At 41.8% G+C, this 20,726-nt stretch overlaps 1 protein-coding gene across 1 annotated transcript in view; it reads left to right on the forward strand.

The window, feature by feature from the left end:
* Positions 1-20,331, forward strand: part of ARVCF (ARVCF delta catenin family member) — a gene marked incomplete at both ends in the record, with an annotated part of 163,542 nt that extends 143,211 nt beyond the window's left edge. The window contains 8 exons of the mRNA XM_080628618.1: positions 8,271-8,398; positions 9,314-9,464; positions 10,846-11,038; positions 12,272-12,383; positions 13,046-13,136; positions 14,328-14,381; positions 18,752-18,843; positions 20,230-20,331. Coding sequence (XP_080484744.1) covers positions 8,271-8,398; positions 9,314-9,464; positions 10,846-11,038; positions 12,272-12,383; positions 13,046-13,136; positions 14,328-14,381; positions 18,752-18,843; positions 20,230-20,331 — 923 coding nt within the window. The remainder of the gene's footprint in view (positions 1-8,270; positions 8,399-9,313; positions 9,465-10,845; positions 11,039-12,271; positions 12,384-13,045; positions 13,137-14,327; positions 14,382-18,751; positions 18,844-20,229) is intronic.
* Positions 20,332-20,726: the final 395 nt, after the last annotated feature.

Here is a 20,726-nt window from a genome sequence, read left to right on the forward strand (position 1 = left end):
AAGTTCCTAATCCTCATTAGCTTTGCCAACTGTTTCTCTATTTCTTTTGTTCCTTTGGGAAAGCTTAGCTAAATGGAAAAGGCTTGCAGGATGGCCCAAAAGCGATGAATTCAAGCCCTACTAAGGCAGAGAGGAAGCAAGTTCCAACCTGGAGACTCCTCCATTTAAGAGCTTTCTCCATTAGGAAGAGAGGTCCATTTCTTTCATACCTCTTGTATCAAGTGAGACATTTTGTAGTATAACTCTATTACTGCATCTTTTCAGAGTTGCAAATGGGGAATGGTCTTTGGCTGTGCTATGGGTTTAAATTACTGTGGTGTCTGCATATGTTCTTGGCTTGTGCTTGCAGCTCTGAGGACAGTCAGTTGACACTTCCCTGAGCTTCCACATCTTCTACTGGTGCAACTGGCACAAATGCCAGAAGCCAGACAAGCCAGAGGGGCACAGTGTTCTCATTTCTAGCATGGATTGTGCAGTCCTTGCTATTGCTATCTGTGGCTGAAAAGGAGGGGTGACAAAATAGAGCTGATTGGTGCCACGAGCAAGGAGACGTCCCTCAGGGCATGTGAGCGGTCACCAAGCACTACCATCTGGGTCCTTTCAGGGAAGAGAAGGAAAACAAGTCAGTTGTGTAATTCTGGGCTCTTACAAAGACAGGAACAGAAGTGTCAGAAGCACCCGTGGTCAGTAGTAGCAGCAGCAGCACTGAGATCTAAACGAATAAGCATGGACATTTGGCCTTGTCCACTGTTGTTCTAGTATTTCTGTTACATAGCAGACAGCAGAGAAACAACATGATCATTGACATGCTTAGTATTGATCTTGTGTGCAAGAGCCAGACTGCTGTCTAAGAAGTCCCTAGTGCAATGCATGTCATTGCTGTGCCCGGTGTCCTTTTGGCTGTTAAAGAGGCATGAGACCTACCTGAAGGCTTCAGGAAGACACTTCCCTGGAGGCAGCAGGCAAGATTGTCAATATCTAGGAGCATTTGCATTGCTGCTCTCCTGGCATGTTGATCCACCATGAGCAAGATCACAAGCCTGCTAAACCTCATCTGTCTTTTGTCTTAAAATAAAGACAAGGGTAAGGAACAACCCCTAAAGACTACCAAAGACAGTGTTTCTCCTAATTTCTCAGGGTAAGGCAAGAGAGTGTTCACCCCTAGCTTAGTCTCAGGTATGCCTGTGCTACGAGCAGTACAGGGCTCTTGCACTGTAGCAGTGTCAACAGTGTCACACTGTGAAACCCTGCAGAGCTGGCAGAACTTTGATGCCAATTAGTTTGCTATTCACTTGTGTATGTGAGCCAGGATTTGGAAGCAAATCCCATCCTGAGATTTTGCAGTGGGGATGCAGGCCCTGGGCAGCATACTGGGAGCTTGCAAACACTGTGGTGATCTGGTTATGGGAAAAGGGGAACCTGTACTTCCAAACAGATCATGTTTTATATGTACACAAAGCAGAGACTCCAGTGTGTGTTTTGTGTGTGTGTGAGAGGGGGAAAACGTTATTTAATGTTTGATTCTTAGATACAAATTGCATTTCAAAACAGACTTGGCTTTTGCAAATAACATAATTGTTCTATTCCTTTAAAAGAAAATGCATTCAGTTATCACTGTGAAGTAAAGAAAAATAACTTTGGATCAGAGAAACTGGCAAGAGAGCAAGTGTTAACATTTTGTGTACTGTACTTGGTGTCTCCAAGGTCAGATGCAAGTCTTCTAGGACTGGGGTAAGGAAAGCTATTTGCGTGAGCCATCCCTTTTAATTATTCAGCCAAAGGAATTAATGTTAACTTTGGGTCCAAGGCATTGTTGCTTATAACAATGGTGTTTCATGAAACCAAGTGAAACCTCTGCCAAAGGTGACCTACAAATGCTTAAATGTGCTGCAGTTCACCCAGGTGTCTCCTCTGCCTTTTGGTGGAAACCTTTAGCAACTCTCTTTTCTCCTGTATCAGCCTGGCTGCTAGGTATGCCCTGCCCTTCAGTAACAGCACATTCCCCTTTTGAACTAGTAGCTTGGCTAGTGCTCTAGTTAGCAGCAGCAGCTTTCAGATCCTTATTAAGTATTGGTCCTCCAAAGCCTTCACTGCTGATTAGTGACAAGAGGAGAGAAGGTTGTTAACGGAACATCTGCAGTTGCCAAGAGACTTAGCTACATATGCTTGAAAAAAGGCTTTGTTATTGGGCAGGGTGTCATATGCTGTTGGGAGAAATACTGCTTGCAGGTCCTTTGGAGAGGGAAAGCTGTACTAGCTTTAAAATGTCTGCTCACAGAAAACAGAAGTGCTGGAACTCAGACAAGGTCAGAATGAGGTTTATTTAATTGAACCATCTCTTTGTTGAATTGTGTATTCTTTGAATATGAAGTGGAATATAACCAACCTGTTACAAAGCACTTGCTGTTAGAGAAGTTACTTTGACAACTTGTGGAGCTTGGGAAATTTAAAGAATAATAGAAATAGCAAAACAGGGTTTGCTTTCCCAGGCATCCTTATTTCTCCTGCACTGCCTTGCCCTCCCATTTCTTTTCCTTGCTGCCTTTATGTCTTTGCTGCAGTCAGCTCAGCTGCTTGTGTTGGTTTTCTGCATACCTCCACACTTGGTAGTGCTGCTAACAGTCCTGTTACATCCTTTGGGGCAGGGGATTGCTTGCTCCCCTTTTTAACTAGCATGCCATTGCTGCTTTCATTGTGGGAGTACATGGTAAGCTGGGAAGAGTTTATGTAATTTTAGAACTTGTGTGTGATTTAGTAGATTAGTTGGAAAGGTCACACATTGTGGTGTTCATTTTCTAAATAGAAAAACTCCTGTTAAACATTCCCTCAAGCCTGATTTGAGTCTCGTGTGTCCCATATTATTCTGGTTGTTCTTTTCAATACTATTCAAAGGCTGGTCTGTCTGTCTTCAGAGCTCCTGCAGAGTGGTGGATGCTGCATTCATGATTGAATCTCTGCAGTAAATGTAGTACCTGTCCTGACTTGTGCTGTACCTTGAAGTGAAAGCTGTGGGGACTACTCGGAACTTTCCACCCCTTATTTCTTCTTCATTGGTTGCAGAAGTTTGCTATGCCTCTGTGGTATGACATTCAGTATTCTACATGTATCTGCATCGAGCTGCATTCTCCATCAGTTATTCCAAGCATTTGGCTCTGTTGGAGCTGGCTGCGTTTTCGCTACTGTTAAGCCTTTCAATTAGAAGAATCTTGCAAGTTTATGTTGGCATTCAAGCTGCTGTGTGCACGGGTGCTGCAGCACAGCATACAGATGGAATGGAGCTGATGGGCTGGGTTTTTTATGGTTTTGATTACTGTTTTTATAAAAGTAACCAGTTGCCTCCCCCCAGCCTACTATGGCTTTTTTCATGGAGTCTTCTGTAAATCCATACTGCAGGGAGAAGAGTTCCTGAAAGGGGAGGGTTGTTCTGCAGCAGTGGTTTCTTGCTTACATGTTCTGAAAACATTTCTATAATAAATTATTCTGAACTCTGGTTTACAACTGTTTACTTGCAAACAATGCACCACACAAGCTGTAATGAAGTTACCAGCCTGCTGTTGGCGGAGGGCAGGAGGCCAAGTTCTGTGGAGCTTTTCTTTTTTGCAGAATCAAATTGTTCATTTCTTTCACTGACATGTGCCTTTACTTTTTAGTTTTCTTCTTTTTTACCTTTGTTTTTTCTTTTGGCTCCTAGTTGCTCAGGGAGCTGCTTGCTTATCCTACAAAGTCTGTTAGTAGATGACCTTGTGGAGAAGCTGCAGTTTGGGCTCCTCTTGCTCCATCTGCCGGCGGCTGTCGCATCCTGCGCTCGGAATTGACCAGCACAGAAGATGCAGCTCAGGGCAAGCAGATCAGCCTTTCAGCTTCCATTCCTGGTCAGCACACCCTCGATATAGTCCTGGACTGCATCTCTTGGTTTAGTGTCACCCCAGAGAGAGTCCAGATGGTGCTGCAGCTTCTCTGAGTTGCGAACCAAAGCACATTAAGTGGGAGGTTGCCTTCAAAAGTGGTCTAAATCAAAGCACTGATGTAAACATGCCTGTGGACACTGCATGGATGAGTAGCTCTCAGAATTCATGTTAGAATTCATTTATCTTTTATTTTTTTTTCCTAGGTATAGGGATTTTTAAATTTTCCTGCAGTGTTGCCAGTGTCTTTCCAGCTTCATATGAAATCTGCCTCTTTAAACAGCGACCCAGGCTTTTTGTGTGGATAAAAGATGAAGTAGCACATTTCTGCTACAGCAGTAGAACTCTCATCTGACCAGCATCTACATGTGTATAATTTCCCATGCCTGCAGTGGGAGAATAAATCATAAATGGGTTGGATGGTAAAGGGGAATAGATCTGGCAGCCTTGCTCCAAAGAGTTGTCTGAGTTTGGGATTAAGCTGGTGTATCAGAGATAGACACCTGGTGCACTATTTTATGTTACTGCCAGAGTGCAGCTAAGTATAGGCACAGAATCAGCATTGCCAAGATGAAAGCAAATAGGTTTGTGGAGGAGATAATCCAGGAACTGCTGCATCATTCTTAGCACAGGGACTAAGGTGGATGGATCAAGGTGGCTGATCAGTCCCAATTAATTCCTCAAGTGTTTCCTGTTCAGGATTGAAATTGCTGTCTGTGCTTTCACTGTTCTTTGGGCAAATAAAGGATAATCCACTTGGCATCTCCTGGTAGCATGAACTTCATGCAGAACTAATCCATTTGCCAAGTTTGAGCAACTCTGCTGCAAAGAAGCTCATCTTCCTTTTTTTCAGGAAGATGAGTCTAATGTGGAATCTCTTCCTTTGTTATACACATTCATGCTGTTAGCAGGGGAGAATGTGTAGATGCAGTAAAATGTATAGTTTTTACAATGACATCAGTGTCTGAAGGGTTTTCTGTTTGTCTAAAAGGCAAAAGCTAATATGGTGAACTTATTTACTTTGCTTTCTGCAATAAAAGACTTTTCCCCATGCTTTTCCAGGAGGAAACAGTGCAGATTGCAACTCAGCACAAATCCATAACTGATGAAAAAGTTTCATTTATTCCAGGAGAAATTATCTTTTTAACAGCAGTGCTGAATCTGAGCTATAATTAAAATAGCTTTTTAAAGAAAAATAGTGGATGTTTTTTCATTTGATGTATTACCCATCACTAATGACCCTCTTTTCTCATTTCCATTTTTAAAAATGGGTTTAAGCCGTTACCCGTATATTGCACAAAAGTAGCATTACCTGAAAAAATAATTAAGATGATCTGGAAATTAAGGAAATCAGTTTTGAAGAGAAGCAGGTGCTTAATGGAGGTGAGACCAGCTGTGCCTCCCAGGAATGTGCTTCAAGTGCTGCGTGGAAAAGTGTGCGAGGCCTCCATGCAGCACTGGAAGGAAATTTATAATAATTCAGGCAAATTGCATCCTATAAATAGCAGAGCTGGATTCATTAGGACAGGAGGCAGATGGAGAAAATACAAAACTTGTTTGTTTCTTTTTAAGGGACTACAATGCTTATGAAAAGTGTCAGCTTGCTGTCAATAAGGGAAAAACCCTCCGGTGCAGCAGTAACTTTCTCGCTATTAGGTTCTCATCTCTGCTAATGAGCAGCCATTCATGCAGGGCATTCGTAATACTTTGTTTTAGCAACTCCTGGCTGTCTTTCTCTGGCATAACCAGGCTGACACAGAAATGCTGCAGTACTGAAAGCCTGCAGCAGTTGAGGGGATCAGGGGAGACCCAAGGGAGGAAGCAGTTTCATGTTAGCACTTGCTAACTCTGCTTAAAGCAGTTGCTAACAGGACAGGGGCATAAATGTAGTTGGGAAGTGGGGATGTGTGGAATGCCATGAGAATCATCCACCAAACTGGCTAAGGGGTTAGGTCCAAAGCAGGAATGTACTGGTAATTGGTAGAGGAAATGCTGTGCATTACTGAAGAGAGAAGGTGAAGACGTTTTTTGAGATGCTCTTACATTAGTAGGAAAAGAAGAGGCTTTCATGCATGAAGAGAAGTAATGACAAAAAGCGGGTGGGAGGTGTGTGACTGGAATGCAGCACTGTCCACAGGAGGTAAGCAGAGGTGAGAGGGTTGTTGCATCTCAGTATTCATACACACTGAGGTGGTGCAAAGAAGGAATAGTGACCAATCAAAAAAGGAATTTATCTGACAGAAAGGGCACATTGTAGACAGCACTTAAATAACAGGAGAGGGTGAACATATGGGGCTGTTCCAAAATGTGCCAAAATTATAACTAGGCACTTTAAAACAAAGCCATCAGAGAAGACTGGCTGAACAGTTACACACTGTTCAACCACAAGCAAGTCTGAGCTCCAGTATAGCAGTGGTAAATGTTCTGTATGAATATTATCTGTTAATGAATATGCCTTAACTCTTTTGCTGATCTGATTTATATTTCAGCAAAGCTTTCTTAAAAGATAACAGTGCCAGAATTCCAATTAGGTATCCTAAGAGATTTTTTTAAGGACTAGTGTTCAGGAACTGCCCCCTTATCAGTGTTTTTTCTTAAGGATTCTTAGATTGCCAATTCACCTTGTGAAGTGGCAGAGGAAAAAGGTGATATGAAGGTCGTATTGGAGTCAGATAATCCGAAACTTATTATAGGAATGACGAAAAGCTATACAACTATTCATGCTTCATATATTAAGTAACTACAGTTTTTTTCAGTATTCAATATAAAGGGCAATGATCCCAGAGCAAGGAGAGGACATTGGAGAAGAGGAAAGTAAGTGGTATGGATTGGCAGGATGCCTTTGAGGATTGCCATCTGTCGTGACTTGCGCATATCTGTTGAGTGTCATGTAGCGAGCAAGTGGTGGCATTAAAACCAGTCACAGACACAGAGCAGGTTAGCTATCCAGTCCTTGGAGAAGAATGCAAGCATGCTGGGAGGCATGTGAGAAGCTGAGCAGGAAAGTAGGAGCCAGCACATGGGAGAGCTCATGGATCCTCATGCATAGATCAGTTTTCTGGTATGGAGCAAAGAAACCCTTGTCTAATCAAGTGTGTTTTCTTGCTTTTAATGAGACAAAAAGCCCTGTATATCCAGGGGCTTAACATGGCCTGTGTTTATGGATAGTGTTGTACAAGGTTTAAAGTATTGAGTTCTGAGATCTTGACTCACATAGCCCCACAGCAGTACTAGTAGATTTGAAATGTAAGGCTTTAATTTCGGAAAGTCTTTAGCAGCATGCTAAAAATAATCAATGGGGTTTCCACTGGCCAGAAGGACATTGTCCAGTCTTCTTGTTCCTAGGCTTGATCCAAGATGTCTGAAATACCATAATCTGTGATATGTGCTGGAAAGTATGTATGTGAGACATGGGTGATTTTGAAGAGAAACTACCGAAGAGGTGATTTGTGTTTGTAGGTTCCCTGCCTTGCACATAGAAAGATAGTCTTCCAAAAAATGCTTCAAAACATGCAACGACTTGGAATGATGGAGTTGTTGCCTAAGGCCCTCTTTTTAATGTGGGTAGATGGATAAATCCTAATCCTGTGGATGAGGAAGTCAAGACACTGATGGTACTGTCAATTACTCAGCAACACGAAAGGAAATCCATGACAGAGCTGGGAATTGTTCTCATTCCTGTTGTGCTTAAACTGCAAAGCAGATAGAGCAATTCTGGGGATATTTAGTTAATGTGTCTGTTGCTGTCTCCCAGTGTGGTACAGTGCTAGTGTGTTTCTTTACCTGATACTTGAACTGGAGTCAGCATTTCTCCCTTCCCCTACCAACTGGGGCTTCTAGTCACTTTGATATCTTGCATCTTTCTTTTGTCATCTCCATGTGCAAAGGGGGTGGCTGATACAGCTGTGTAGCTTGGTCTCATTGGGCCTGTTGTTTGTGTGTGTAAAGGTACTGAGATAGATTTAAATGCCAACAGGAGTGCAAGGTGAATTTGGAGCCCGATCTAGAGATGCAAAGAAAGAATTGTGGCTGACAAAAGTTGTCTCTTGTCATCTTGTTATTACATGCATAGGCTCAGCCTGCAGGGCACTGTGTAGCACATAATTTGGAAAATAGTGAAGATTTGGGGAAAAAAATTACTAACCTGGAGACAAGCAAAGGGACCTTCAGCCCAGGTGAATGTCCCGGGCATGATTTCCTGTGTGCACCATTTTCAGCAGCTGTGGATATGGCAGAAGCCCTTCCTTCTGTGGTGTAGCTTTCTTTTACCTGTTCTCTTCCATGATTAAATAAAGATACGTTATACATTTATTCATACATTGCCTCTCTGCTTCCCTTGCTTCTGTTCTCTTCCTCCACCTGTAGGCTTTGAATTGCTGTACCAGCCAGATGTGGTCCGGCTGTACCTCTCCATCCTCACTGAAAGTCAGAACTTCAACACCCTGGAAGCTGCAGCAGGGGCTTTGCAGAATCTCAGTGCTGGCAACTGGACGGTGAGTGTAGTTTTCTCTTTAGTCTCTTGTTTCTGCTGTGTACATAAAGAACAAAGCCATGTCCTATTATAAGTGTGCTGTTATTTTGTGCATTTATATCTTTAAAAGGAAGGAGGTGGGCACTTCAGAGAAATTATTTCCATCTTATTTGCCCACTTAAGATATTTTTCATCTTCTGGACAGATGGTGTTCACATAGTGGAAGTGTCACTAAGCTCGTGATGGTTTAACCATGGGCAGATTTTTACTACTTAAACCACTTAACTATTGCTTCTTCCATTCAGAAAAGTGTGTTGTTAGATGAGTAAGTGTCCTGAATACTTAATACATTGGATTGTCAGACTGCTCAGGAAACTGCACTCCAAAGTGTCCTCTATGATCATGTCTGAAGCATCCCCAGTACTAATGAGGCAGTTATAGGTATGTCTGTTCACTTTGACAACCACATGGCAGCGTTAGGATTAGCGAGGTGGTTTTACAGCTGTATTGAATACAGTTTATTTTAAAATCAATCAGGAAACAGAAGAAAAGCATGAACTTGGAGGTGAGGGAAGGTAACAGATGCTTTGAATACTTTACTGTTCCCTCCAAATGACCTCTTTTTTCCTAGTCCAGAGGGATGTGTTCTCACACTGAGGTGTGTACAAAACAGATACTGGCAGATAATGCTCTTTCTGTTCCTGCCCTCTTTTCCCAGCAGCTTGCTATGCTGTAGAATGAACTTCTACATCCTTTCTTCCTTGGTGCTTGGTGAACTTGAGTGATGGGTTAAGTGATGCATCACACAACCTAACTAGTCTTTGCAGGGGAAAATAAAATGACAGCAGTGAAATAAATGCCCGGGGCAAGGAAAGGGCAGGTATATGAACTCACAGTACTTTGTGTTGTTTTTTTTTCCCTTGTGTGTTCTGATCAGTGGTCAACATACATCCGTGCAACAGTGCGGAAGGAGAGAGGCTTACCAGTGCTTGTGGAGCTTCTCCAGTCCGACTCTGACAAGGTTGTGAGGGCTGTGTCCATTGCCCTGAGAAACCTTTCCATGGATCGCCGCAATAAAGATCTTATAGGTATTTTCGGACCTTTTCTAACCAGGCTGGGATCTTGGATACCCTTGAAATAACTCACATTTTCTGTCACTTGTGCTGGGGTTCATTTTGTATGGAGTTTCCATCCACATTATCTAAGGTTACTCTATAGCCACCAAGTGGAGAGCTGTCATCTCAGAGTGTAATCCCTGCCACCAAGCGGAGAGCCGTCATCTCAGAATGTAATCTCTGCCCATTCAAACAAAGTGGGGTTGGAGGGAAATGCCTAACAGATGTAGATTTTTGCAGGATGTAAAAATTTTTACAGATGTAAAAACAGATGTAGATTTTTGCAGGAGAGGGGAGTGTGTGCAGAGGGCTCAGTGGGTTAAGAGGTATCTTGTCTCTTCCTTAGCTCTGGCTGACGTGGCATGTGTACTCCTAGTTGCACATGGTAGTTACAGAGACATTAGGCCTGCTGTTAGATTAGAGTGGGAGTCTTGTCCCATAAACCTGGGCTCTAAAGTTGTCCCTTTTTTCTTGCTTCCTCCTTCCCTTCTTATCCTTTTGTCTGGTAGATACTTATAGAAGATGGGCATCAAACAACTTACTCTTTTTCAGGTTACTTCTTCAGCAGTCCTCCCTAACTCCAAGGGAGTAAATAAGCATTCATCTCCTGATAAGCAGGAATCTAGAAAGATCCAGGTGTGAGTTGTTTTCCTCTGGATGCCTCTATATTTAACTGATATATTTGTTTAAACCACAACCTGGTCAGGCCAGGAAATATTAGTCACATTTTTAGGGCCATCATCAAAGTTGATATTGACAAAGAGCAAGGTGTGGGATTCGACCTTATATATCAGGTCCTTTCTTTTATAGTTCAGAGGTGTAGCTAGGCAAATGGTACAGATAAACACCTGGGAGTGATAAATTCTGGGCTCCTGTTTTTTCTCCAGTACTATGCACTGAGAAGGCTAACTACACCCAAGAGGAAGTACTCTTACCTTTGATGGGGGAAGGTTAATAAATGCATGGCTGCACACCTTGCCCCAGAAGGCCTATTACAAGACTAAGCCATGTTTGTGTATTAGCATGAATATGTGGCATTAGCAGCAGCTACTGGATGCTTTTTGCCTCAGGCATTGCAAAGTATGATAGATGCTAGCTGTAATATTTTCAGTTTCTTTTTTTCTTCCCCCAAATACCTTTTGGCATTCACAATGAAGGACTTTTTCTTGGGTATCAACTCTCAATCACCTTGAAATAATGTATGGTAAATACACTGTTGAGTTACAGTTTTTAGGTTCAAAAAATGTGCATTGTGAAGTTTTTTGGCATATCAGACACCTTGAGTTTTATCATTCAGGATGGGAAGCTGAAATGATTATTAGGGCTGATAATGATATCTTATCCCCTTATCTAGGTAGTTATGCCATGGGTGAGCTGGTAAGAAATTTGCCCAGCAGGCAGCAGAGATCTGCAAAGAACCTGGAAGAGGATACAGTGGTTGCGGTGTTGAATACCATCCATGAAATCATTACTGACAGCTCGGAAAATGCAAGGTCTCTGATCCAGACACAGGGCATTCAGAAGCTGGTAGCTATCAGCAAGTCAAGGTAAGTGACAGTTGAAAGCAAAATGCATAAGAGCTCTCAGTAAACAAGAAAATGTCACTATGAACAGCAGTTTTTGCTTTTCGAAAATATTCAAGCACCCTAACCTTTCAGAGGCTTTAATTTCAGAGTAGTTAATATATATGCAGTAGAAACAGGCAGCACCTTTAATAGGTTTACTTGATTGAAAAGTAAATTGAGTAGTCACTTCAGTCATGTTAAGACGTGCTGCGTTCTTGTCAGATACATTGTAGCGCCATGTATGCATTTAGCAGACATCTGTGGTGAAACCAGGATCTTTATTTTCAGTGGGAGGCCTTTTTCCTGTGGCAGCATTCCATTCCTGGAATGCCAGTGATGAAATCTGTTTCTTTTAAGTAAAATGGTTACTGATGTGCAGTAATTGTTCTGGCTGAAGGGTGCTGGTGGTAATTTGAAGGGACAAATTTTCACTCTGCGGTTCTGTTGAAAACTCTTCTGACTGCTTTAGAGATAAGTTTGTTCCATATAGTTCAAACAGACATTATAGATGTTCTAGACATTAGACTTCATAGATAGTTTTCAGCAAGCTTTTGGGAGAGTAGCTGAAGGCTTCATTGGGTTGCAGTGTTGCGAAACGTGAGGGCCCACCAAGAATCGAGCCCAGTGTTGCTTTATTGAGAGTGCTTGTGTACTGACTTAGTAAAGAATGGATAAAATTTAATTTTCTCTTTAAAAATCGCTTAGTTTTTGCTGACTCAGATTGCTGCGTAAGGTAATTTAAACCATGAAGCCACTTCAGTGAATTGTGAGGAATATATGTAAGTTAGAGTGAAGGTTTGAGAAGTGGCGTGGAACGTTTTGGTTTTGTTTCCCAATAAAGTGGGTTTTTTTGTTTGGTTTGGCTTTTCCTAAATAAATCCAGGCAGGATTTATTTATCTGGTTTTTATTAATGACAGCTACAGGACAGAAGGTCACCCTGGCCTCAGTGCTTGCCCAGCAGTACCTGGGAATACCCAGAAATCTGCACAGTTTGCAGCTTTTGGATTTATTTTTCCTTTTTGTCAGCAAATACCTGTAGGTATGAAGAAGTCACTGAATGATTTCACATGTATCTTACAGCTTAAAGGTTCAAAGAATAGCTGTATGGAATACTAGGTATTTCCTGGATGTTGTTTTTGGTGCAAAGAGGTCAACATATATGAATAGTCTTACATTGCTTGTTACTTAAGCTCTAATTTTATCTTGCAAATCAGCCAGTCTCCCAGAGAAACAAAAGCAGCATCTCACATTCTTCAGATGATCTGGAGCTATAAAGAGCTACGAAATGCCCTGCAAAAGGATGGGTGGAATAAATCACACTTCCAGGTAAAGATGCTGGGTCTTAGATTTCTTTATGGAAATGCCTGTGTGAAATATGTCATAACGTAGTCTAATATTACAGTCTGATAGATTGTGGGGTTTGGTTCTGTTCTTCGAGATGATAGAACGATGGATTGTATTCTATTTGGTGAAATGTCTGTGCCCATGGCAGGGGGTTGGAACTAGATGATCTTAAGTTCCTTTCTGACTCTCACCATCCTGTCGTTCTATGATTTGGTCACAGCATCACGCATATACTTGCCTGGTATGCTTTTCAGTGGTCTGTGAAATGTAGCTCTAGGTTTTGGAAGTTTGGCAGCTCGTATAGACCTCTTTACTGGAGGAAGAATTAGCGTGTCTTAGTTGTTTTATTTGAAACATTCCATGTAGCACCTAGGGCAGCCACATGTTCTTGACAAGCAGCCTACTGATCTTCCCTTGTGAAAAGGTTTTACTCCATTTACAGGCCGACAGTGGTTGGCCATTTAGATTAAAAAAATCACCAACAAATCTATATGAAAATAAAAAATACTCCAGTGCCATATTCTCAGCAGATGAGGGGCTCAGCAGCATTCCATAATCTCTCTCCATACTTTTGGTTTGTTTGGTTTTTCTTGTTCAGTTTCCCTGAGTAGCAATTTCATATTTATGTGATTTTTGTCTCCTAGTCTGTTTCTGCAACACCAAAGGGTTCCAAAGGTACTGTGGGCAGGTCTGGCTATGATGACAGTACTCTGCCTCTGGTGGATAAAAGCCAAGGTCAGTTCTGCTCTTCATCACTTTTTCTGTTGTACTTCGCTTCTTTTCTGGATTTGCCATATCTGTGTTGTGGCGTGAGAGGGTAAAAGTGTGTCCACTGTCCCAAAGCGCGTGGTCCTGTTCAGCTGGATATGGGTAGTATTCCTTCCCTTGTGAGATGTACACTACCGATGTTGTTTTCTCAACTTGTATGCAACAAAACCAGTTAAATCTTCCTGGGAGAATTTGGGATGAACATGAGTTGGCACTTTGAAAGGGGAGAGCAGCCTTGTTTGCCAATGTTATATATTAATAAATCTCATCTCAGCCAGGCAGTGGCCTTGGCCTTACCCCTGCCTAGTACTGGAGTCTTCTCATTTCTAAACAAACATGTCTATTTTGGCGATGCTGCTTCCTCTCCTGAGCAGGTTTTTCATTGGAGAAGGGTTTATCCAAACTCCAGCTAAACCTGTCTGTGCTTTTCCATGAGGCCTCACACATCCATACCAACACTGGTGTAGTTCCAGCTTTAATTTCATTTTGATTGCCTTTTCTCTGAGTCTGCTTCTAGTTTCTAATGCTCAGATGTCAAAATTTCTTCTCAGAAATCTTTAGTCTACTTCAGCAGAACTTGCCATGTTGCACTTTACTTGGTTTAACTGCAGATTACTGCAGAATACACAGCCCCACACTGCCCTGCCTGTTTCCACCTTGCCTTCCTTTGATCAAATCTGGCAGATTATGCAGACAGAGGATGACTTGGGTCCGTTTGCTGATCTGACAGTAAACTTCTTGTTTTCTTTGTGAGTTAGCTTTCCTGTTGGCTCAGCAAGCTGCCAGATTGAACTGTGTGCAACGTGAAGCTGCACCCTTACGTATTTTCATTTTCTTCTATTCTGGAGAGACCAGAGAGAGGCTGTTAATGGTGGAAGGTAGTCCAAAGCAGAACTGCTGTTTCTGTTATTGCTTGGAGAGAGGGAGTTCTGTATTACAGTGCCAAAGCAGAAAATAGAAGGATTACATGAGCTCTCCGGAGAGCTTAAATCAAACTTTCTGAATGGGTAACAGTTGAATAGCTTGGTGGGGTATTTTTATAATTGTCTCTGCATTCAGTACTTTATGGACCTTTCTGGTCTTGTAGCTAATGTAAAACTACCAGGTTTTAAGAAAAGCAAATGTAACTCAAGTCATTTCAATGTTTCTGTTTTATAGATAACGAGAAGACTGGGAGTCGTGATATGATACCTATGGATGAACTTGGCCCAGGTGAATTCATCCATAGATCAAACTGTCTGTTTCGATAGAGCACACTGTCACTCACAGAAAAGTTCAACTGTTTCTCTAGGAGATATTATTTCAGATGGATAAAGCTGACATTTAAAAGCAGGGCGTTACCTTACAAAAGCTTGGTTTCCCCTCTCCCATTTTTTTTTTCTCTTCAATACCTGTAGAGCAGACACACCAATTTCTCCATTACTTTAAGCATATATTGAGATGTGCTGACCCAGGTTTCGTTCTAGTCTCTGGCCCTTGAGGCCCCTGGATTACAGATCTGGAAGCCTGAGGATTCAGAAGGAAAAAAGAGTTGAAAATTTACTTCAATATAATGCTTGTGTTTAAATCCTTTCTACCTTTGTTTTCTGTAGATAACACCAGAAAAAGTTAGTGTGTATGATATTCCTGGCTCCACTTTTCATTTACCTGCATCTAGCCAAGCCTGGCTTTTCCTGTAGACAGAGAACAGCCACCTGCTGTCACTGAAGTGCTTTGAGATTGATAAGCTCTGTAGTTTAAGACTGGTACAGGTGGGGGTTTTTTTGTTTACCGAGGTAGGTAAAGGGCTTGTGTGGTCTCTTGAGAATTTGCTTTACTTCTTCCAGCTGATGATATTTTTATTTAAATACCTGTATTAATGCCTCCAAACAAAACCATTTGATACCCTGCTATTGTGATGGTAGCTGAAAAAAAATAGCAAGTTAGAATCAAGCTTGAAAGCCAGGCATGTTCTGAAGTTAAAATGACAGGTATCTGTTACCTTTTGTATTCTCAGAAGAATGAGATGCCACCTGCCATGAATCAGCTATCCATATGAGTTTTGCGTAAGGGAACATTGAAACATTTGTTTTTACAATGGAAGAAAATAAGTTGCGAGAAGATTGCCTGGCAGGGATAGCTGTGTGCTGCAGTTTGGGCAGTGCTGGTGGTTTATCGGTTCAGTATTGTTACCTTATGCTTTCAGGAGTTACTGGTACAGCTCTGAGTACAAGATGAAATGCAAATTAACAGTGTGTGTACAACATCAGGCAGATTCTCTAGGCTGTTCTGTTCTCCCATTGTTTTATCACTATTAGAAGATGAAATCTGTTAAGTTTTCCTGACCGCAGCTCTTGAGTATCTTTTAACTCCAATAGGACTATAACTTTGTGCTGTTTCAGAGGTCAACTGAGAAGGGACTAAATTATCCAGTGTACTATTATTAATTCCAAGGAACTGGAATAACAACTTCAGGCTCCTCTAAAAGCCATACGTTTTTTGTCTTATGGGTGTATTTACGTGGGGAGCTGCTCTAGACTGTATTTTCTCATTTTAGCTTCATTGTAGTCTTCTATTCTGGAGGCTTTGTTCTCTTTTTTTCCGCTCCTGAAGGATGAAGAAGACATTGTATTATGAGTTACTTTGGGATGCACTGAACAGCCTAGTGCAGAGACAGTGCAGGTCTTTCAGACTTTATCAGCTCCTGAGAAGGGACTTTGCACCAAGTAATCTGAAGATCATCAATGTTTATTGTCAGGGTGCTGCCTGAGGGTGTCTGTGACCCTGGGCTGTCTATAGAAGTGGCAGAACTGTGATCTCCAGGCTGTGTGCCAAATCTGAGAGTTCTCTAAAACTGTATCTGTGCCTCAGTTAACCTACAGTCAGAGAAGAGCACCTGGCAGCTGAAAATTGTTCGAACCAGACACATAGTTCAGATGCTGCTGTCCTGTGTGCCCATCTTCAGGCATAACTTTTCCTTTCTCCTCCTCCTCCCTTTTGATGGGGCCAGAGATTTGATTTCTGTAAATTGAGAGCTGTATCAGGGCACAGATGGACTGATACTGAGCAGGCATTCAGTCTTGTAATTCATGATGACATAAAAATGTTGCTGCAGAGTGAAAGGGAGATAGTCAGTGAAGCAAGACAGAAGACAACAAGCAGAAAGTTGAGAAAGAGGAATAAACAAGCCAAGAGTGGGGTGTGCCTCTATTGACCAATATAACTTTTGTTTATGCATTCAGTTGTATTAACTCAGAATAATGCTCTAAGGTATCATTTATGTGACTGAAACAGAGTTAATTCTGATCACTTCTTAGAATGAATCTGAAACATAGGAGAAGAAGTATTTTCTGATTTCTTTGGAGAGCTGTGGTCCTTGGGGCACTGAAGTATAACTTCTCTGATGCAGCCTCCTTGAAGATATTTGTCATTTTATTAGGTCAAATCATGAACTTACCATCTCCACTGCCGCTTATCTTGACAGAGTCACAGCACAGTGTGTGGGTTTTAGACACACATAATCCGTTAGTACTGATGTGTGTGGCACTGTAGGCATGCAGACCACACAACAGTGGGCTGACAGTGTGAATTGTGAAATATCTTGGAACTTAGATATGAAGAGCAAAGGTTTTGACCGTTCTTTGTTGTTAGAGTACTGTCACTGTGCTTGATCTTCCTGTTGCTGCTGTCCTGCCTCAGCATGGGGGGGGGATGTGTTAATTTTTTAGTGGTATTAAAGATCTGTTTTGCTCTTAATTTTTTTGTGATTACAATTCTTACTTCTGACCTTGCTCCCTGGGAAGTATCACAACTGCCAGACTTCACTTAGTAGCTGTTTTGTTCTGGGGGTAGGTTAAAGGTTTCCTTTTTATCATGGCAATTCATTTAAATTGTTTGTAGATCTCCCACGATGATGGCACTACAAAAAGGCAAAGTGATCTGTTACATCATTGAGAATATAGTTAGCACTAGATTGTCAAAAGCTACCGTTCAGTTATGGTAGGATTTCTCTGGGGAGTCAGCATGTTTCCATTGTTTAAATACATATCTGTGTGAACTAGTTCCTCATAAATAAATGGTGAATCTTTAGATTAGGATATGACTTACCAGCAGTATTCATGTCTGTCATTTGAAGGAGAATTAATGGTCATGCATTCCTCCACAACTGCTGGCTGGGTAGCTGGCTGCAGCTGACAGCCTTTGAGTTTTCTCTTTTTTGTTTGAAAGGAATAGCCACAAATGTTAGGCATCTTCATTGTCAACAAGTAATTGTTAGTAAAGCTCTATGTAGCAATTATTTTCATGCTTTAAGATCTGTGTACTACATCTGTAACTCTAAAATATTTCAGTTATTTTTAGGCAGTGCAGTTAAATAATCTGTTACTATCCATACATACATAAATAGATGCTACTTCAGGTGCTTGCTGCAGGTCTGTGTGCACTTGATTAATGAGGTGCATAGGAAAACTACAGCCCTTTTAAAACTAACCTGGCTGTGGCCAGTATAAGCATCATTTAGGTAGAGCCGTACTGTGCAGCTGCATTTGGCCCCGGTTGGTCTTGGCTGTGTCAGGTGTGCAAACAGTGCCCCTGCCATGGGAAAGCCACAAAAAACATAACTTACTTTTTCTTAATGACCTGTTGTAGGCAAGAAATAAACCGAGAGGAGCATTTTGAGTTTATGTAAAACCTTTTTGTGGTATTCTAAGAACCCAGTTTGTCAGGACATGAAAACATTAATGATCCCTCGGTTATATAGGGGCAGACAAAAGCCTACAGGGAGCTACAAATTTGAGTGTCATTTACTCCAGATTACAAAGCTGTCAAAGCAGAGCTCAAGAGGATCTGTTTGTCACTGATAATAAGGGAAATGTGGTGCATCAGGAAAATAAAGATCTGCATTGGATGACAATGATTCAAAACAAAGGTTCTGAAATAATTAGAGCCATTGCTTTATAAAACCCTCTCACACTTTTCTTCTTTGTGTTCCTCACGCTTTCAGATTGTTTCTTAGTTGTCAGCAGAAAAAGCACCAACAGGTGCCACTTTGTAATGAAAGACAGTCCAAGCACAGCAGGGTTTGCATCAAGATTTCTTCCAACTCGACAGGCCCTTTTTCTCAGGGCTCTGAAGGGGACTCTTCTAAATCATTGTCGTGTCCTGCTAGTAGCGGTCAGGCTCAGGAAGAGTGGAAACATGCTGCAGAGCATTCAGAGAATGAGCACAGCCAATTAATCAGGCTGCTAAGCAAGAAGCACAAGATTTGGGCTGAATTTGGAGCTCATTAGCCACAGGGCATAGAGATGACAACTTGGTGCTTTCCTTGGGTGCACTAAAAAGTGCAGCAGGCTGGGATGAAAACAGGGCTGCTTGCTAATGAATGTCAGCATCTCTGGCAGTGCTATAAAAAAAGGGCTTTTCTGTTTTGTTTTTAGCTGGTAAAAATGCAATTTCAGAGCTGGAGCTCATGTGAAAAGCAGGCTGCCGGCATCTTTGGGTTGTGATGGTTTATTTTCCTGCTTCTTTGCTGAAGAATTCTGCTTACATCAGCTATGTTTCTGCTCTTGTTTGTGCTTCATGCCTGTCATGTTATTTCTCCTCAGATGGGTACTCCACCATCGATCACCGGGACAAGGAGCGCAAATATAAGACCAGTGATAACACAGGAGATGCCTCGGAGAAAGAACCTTTAAAAGTGAGCTTCCTCTTACTGCTGAATGCTAGTTAGTGCCTGTAAGAGAAAGGAAGCCTGGTGTCCTCAGCAAGAAATACAGGGTAGTTACTCACCAGGGTGCTGTAAAGGGGCTTTAGGGTTTATTTTGTAACTCAGCCCTTGGCTAACTAGAAAAAAAACCAAAACGCTGCTTTCCAGCGTGGGAGCAAATGCAGGCAATCACTGTGTTCTTGTAAATGGATGAGGTTGTAAAAATAGAAAGTGTTTGTTCTGTCACCCTTGTCCAGACAGCATTCCCTAGTCCTCAAGTGTGTAACTGTGCTCAGGCTTTGTTCCGAGAATAGTCACTTCAAATTGTCACACTGCTTCACTGTTTTCACCAAGGGAAGTAGGTGTGATCTTAGGTGTCCGTGTGTACAGCAGGGTGGTGAACAGTAGTCTTTTCTTCAACACTCATTCACAGTCCTGATGGGCACAGGCAAAGGAGATGGAGAGACATGCATGTGTGGCCTTCTAAAACAAACTTGGGCAACTTTCTAATTAAAAGAATCTTACTTCACAAAGCTCTGTCCTGTGGGTTGTGTGCAATTGTGGCTTAGTAGGCTCTGTGTAATTTCTGTTGCATTGCTATAGCTTCCCAGTAGACCTTTTAAAGAGAGTTTATTAATGCTGTGGCCATCAGTTCTCCCTGGCCTCAAAACAAGCTTGTGTTTTCCTCTGGGGAAGTAATTTCAAGGAGAAAGAGGAGGATTCACTGAAAACAAGAGTCAGTAGTAGGAAACACTATTGTTAGTCTGTAGAAGGCTGTCCTTAATAACCTTCAGCGTGTTGCTGATAAGATCAGAAAATCCAAATGATTCATGTTGAGTGAAAACAAACTTCATTAAATTGAAAGGAAAACCCACTGTTATTAGGGACAAGGGAAGTAAAGATGTGATTTGGAGAAAAATATTTCTATAGATAATGAATTACGAAGGTGTCCTGCTGCATCATATTAACTTGCCTATATTAACTTGCCTGCTTGTAAGGCCAGAGAGTAACCTGAATTCAGCCTGTGGGCACACCAAAGGTATCTGCTGCCATGCTGTCAACTGGGTAGAACTGAGTAGCTGCTACTCATCCTTTTCCGTGTGCTGTGAAACAGAAATGTATCTGTGGGGTCCTCTGGCTTGTGAGCTGTTGGATAACTGTGGCTCAAGGGAGGCCAGGAACTGTGGATACTGATAACAGGGAGGTGCAGCCTTCTGGCTGTTGCAGATGCTTTTGTCAGTATTGTGCCTTTGCTGATCTTACTTCTTCCTTTACCACTAGTTTTCCCTTGTGCTTCTTTACAAGCCGACTTATTTGGTGGTTTTGTTTTGATTAATCCGCTCTGTTTTGCCTTTAACTCCTCACCCTGTGCTGCAGAATGACACAAATAGGAAAAACATTAACAGGAGTAACAGGGCTTCGGTGAATCTGGTGGATGCCCGTGACATTAAACCCCAGCCTGTTGACTCCTGGGTCTAATTTGCATGCATGGTAGGTCCTTTTAATGGTAATTGGTGCTAGTGATTAACTTGTCTTGTGCATGATCTGTATTGCTGTGGAAGCTCAAGGCTAACTGCTAACTGGGTCCTTTCAGACAATTGAAAATGCAGTTAAAAAAAGCGGTGTTTGTATTATTCAGTGTATCTTTAATGAAATGCAATCAAACACCACTGTTTGATTAAAAAGTAACCTGTCAAATAACCAGGCAGAAAATTAATATTGTGAATGATCGGTTGTCAGCTGAAATGTGAAAGATTTCTGCTGTTAGGCCAAGGGAATGAATTTTTAAATACTGTGTTCTGCTTCCAGAACTGTTTTTTCCACTGTTTTTTCCCTGTATGCTCATTATAAGGATTAGCCTGAGACTTAAGGAG

The sequence above is a fragment of the Psittacula echo genome (assembly GCF_963264785.1).
Source record: "Psittacula echo genome assembly, chromosome: 13".
Lineage (NCBI taxonomy): Eukaryota > Metazoa > Chordata > Aves > Psittaciformes > Psittacidae > Psittacula > Psittacula echo.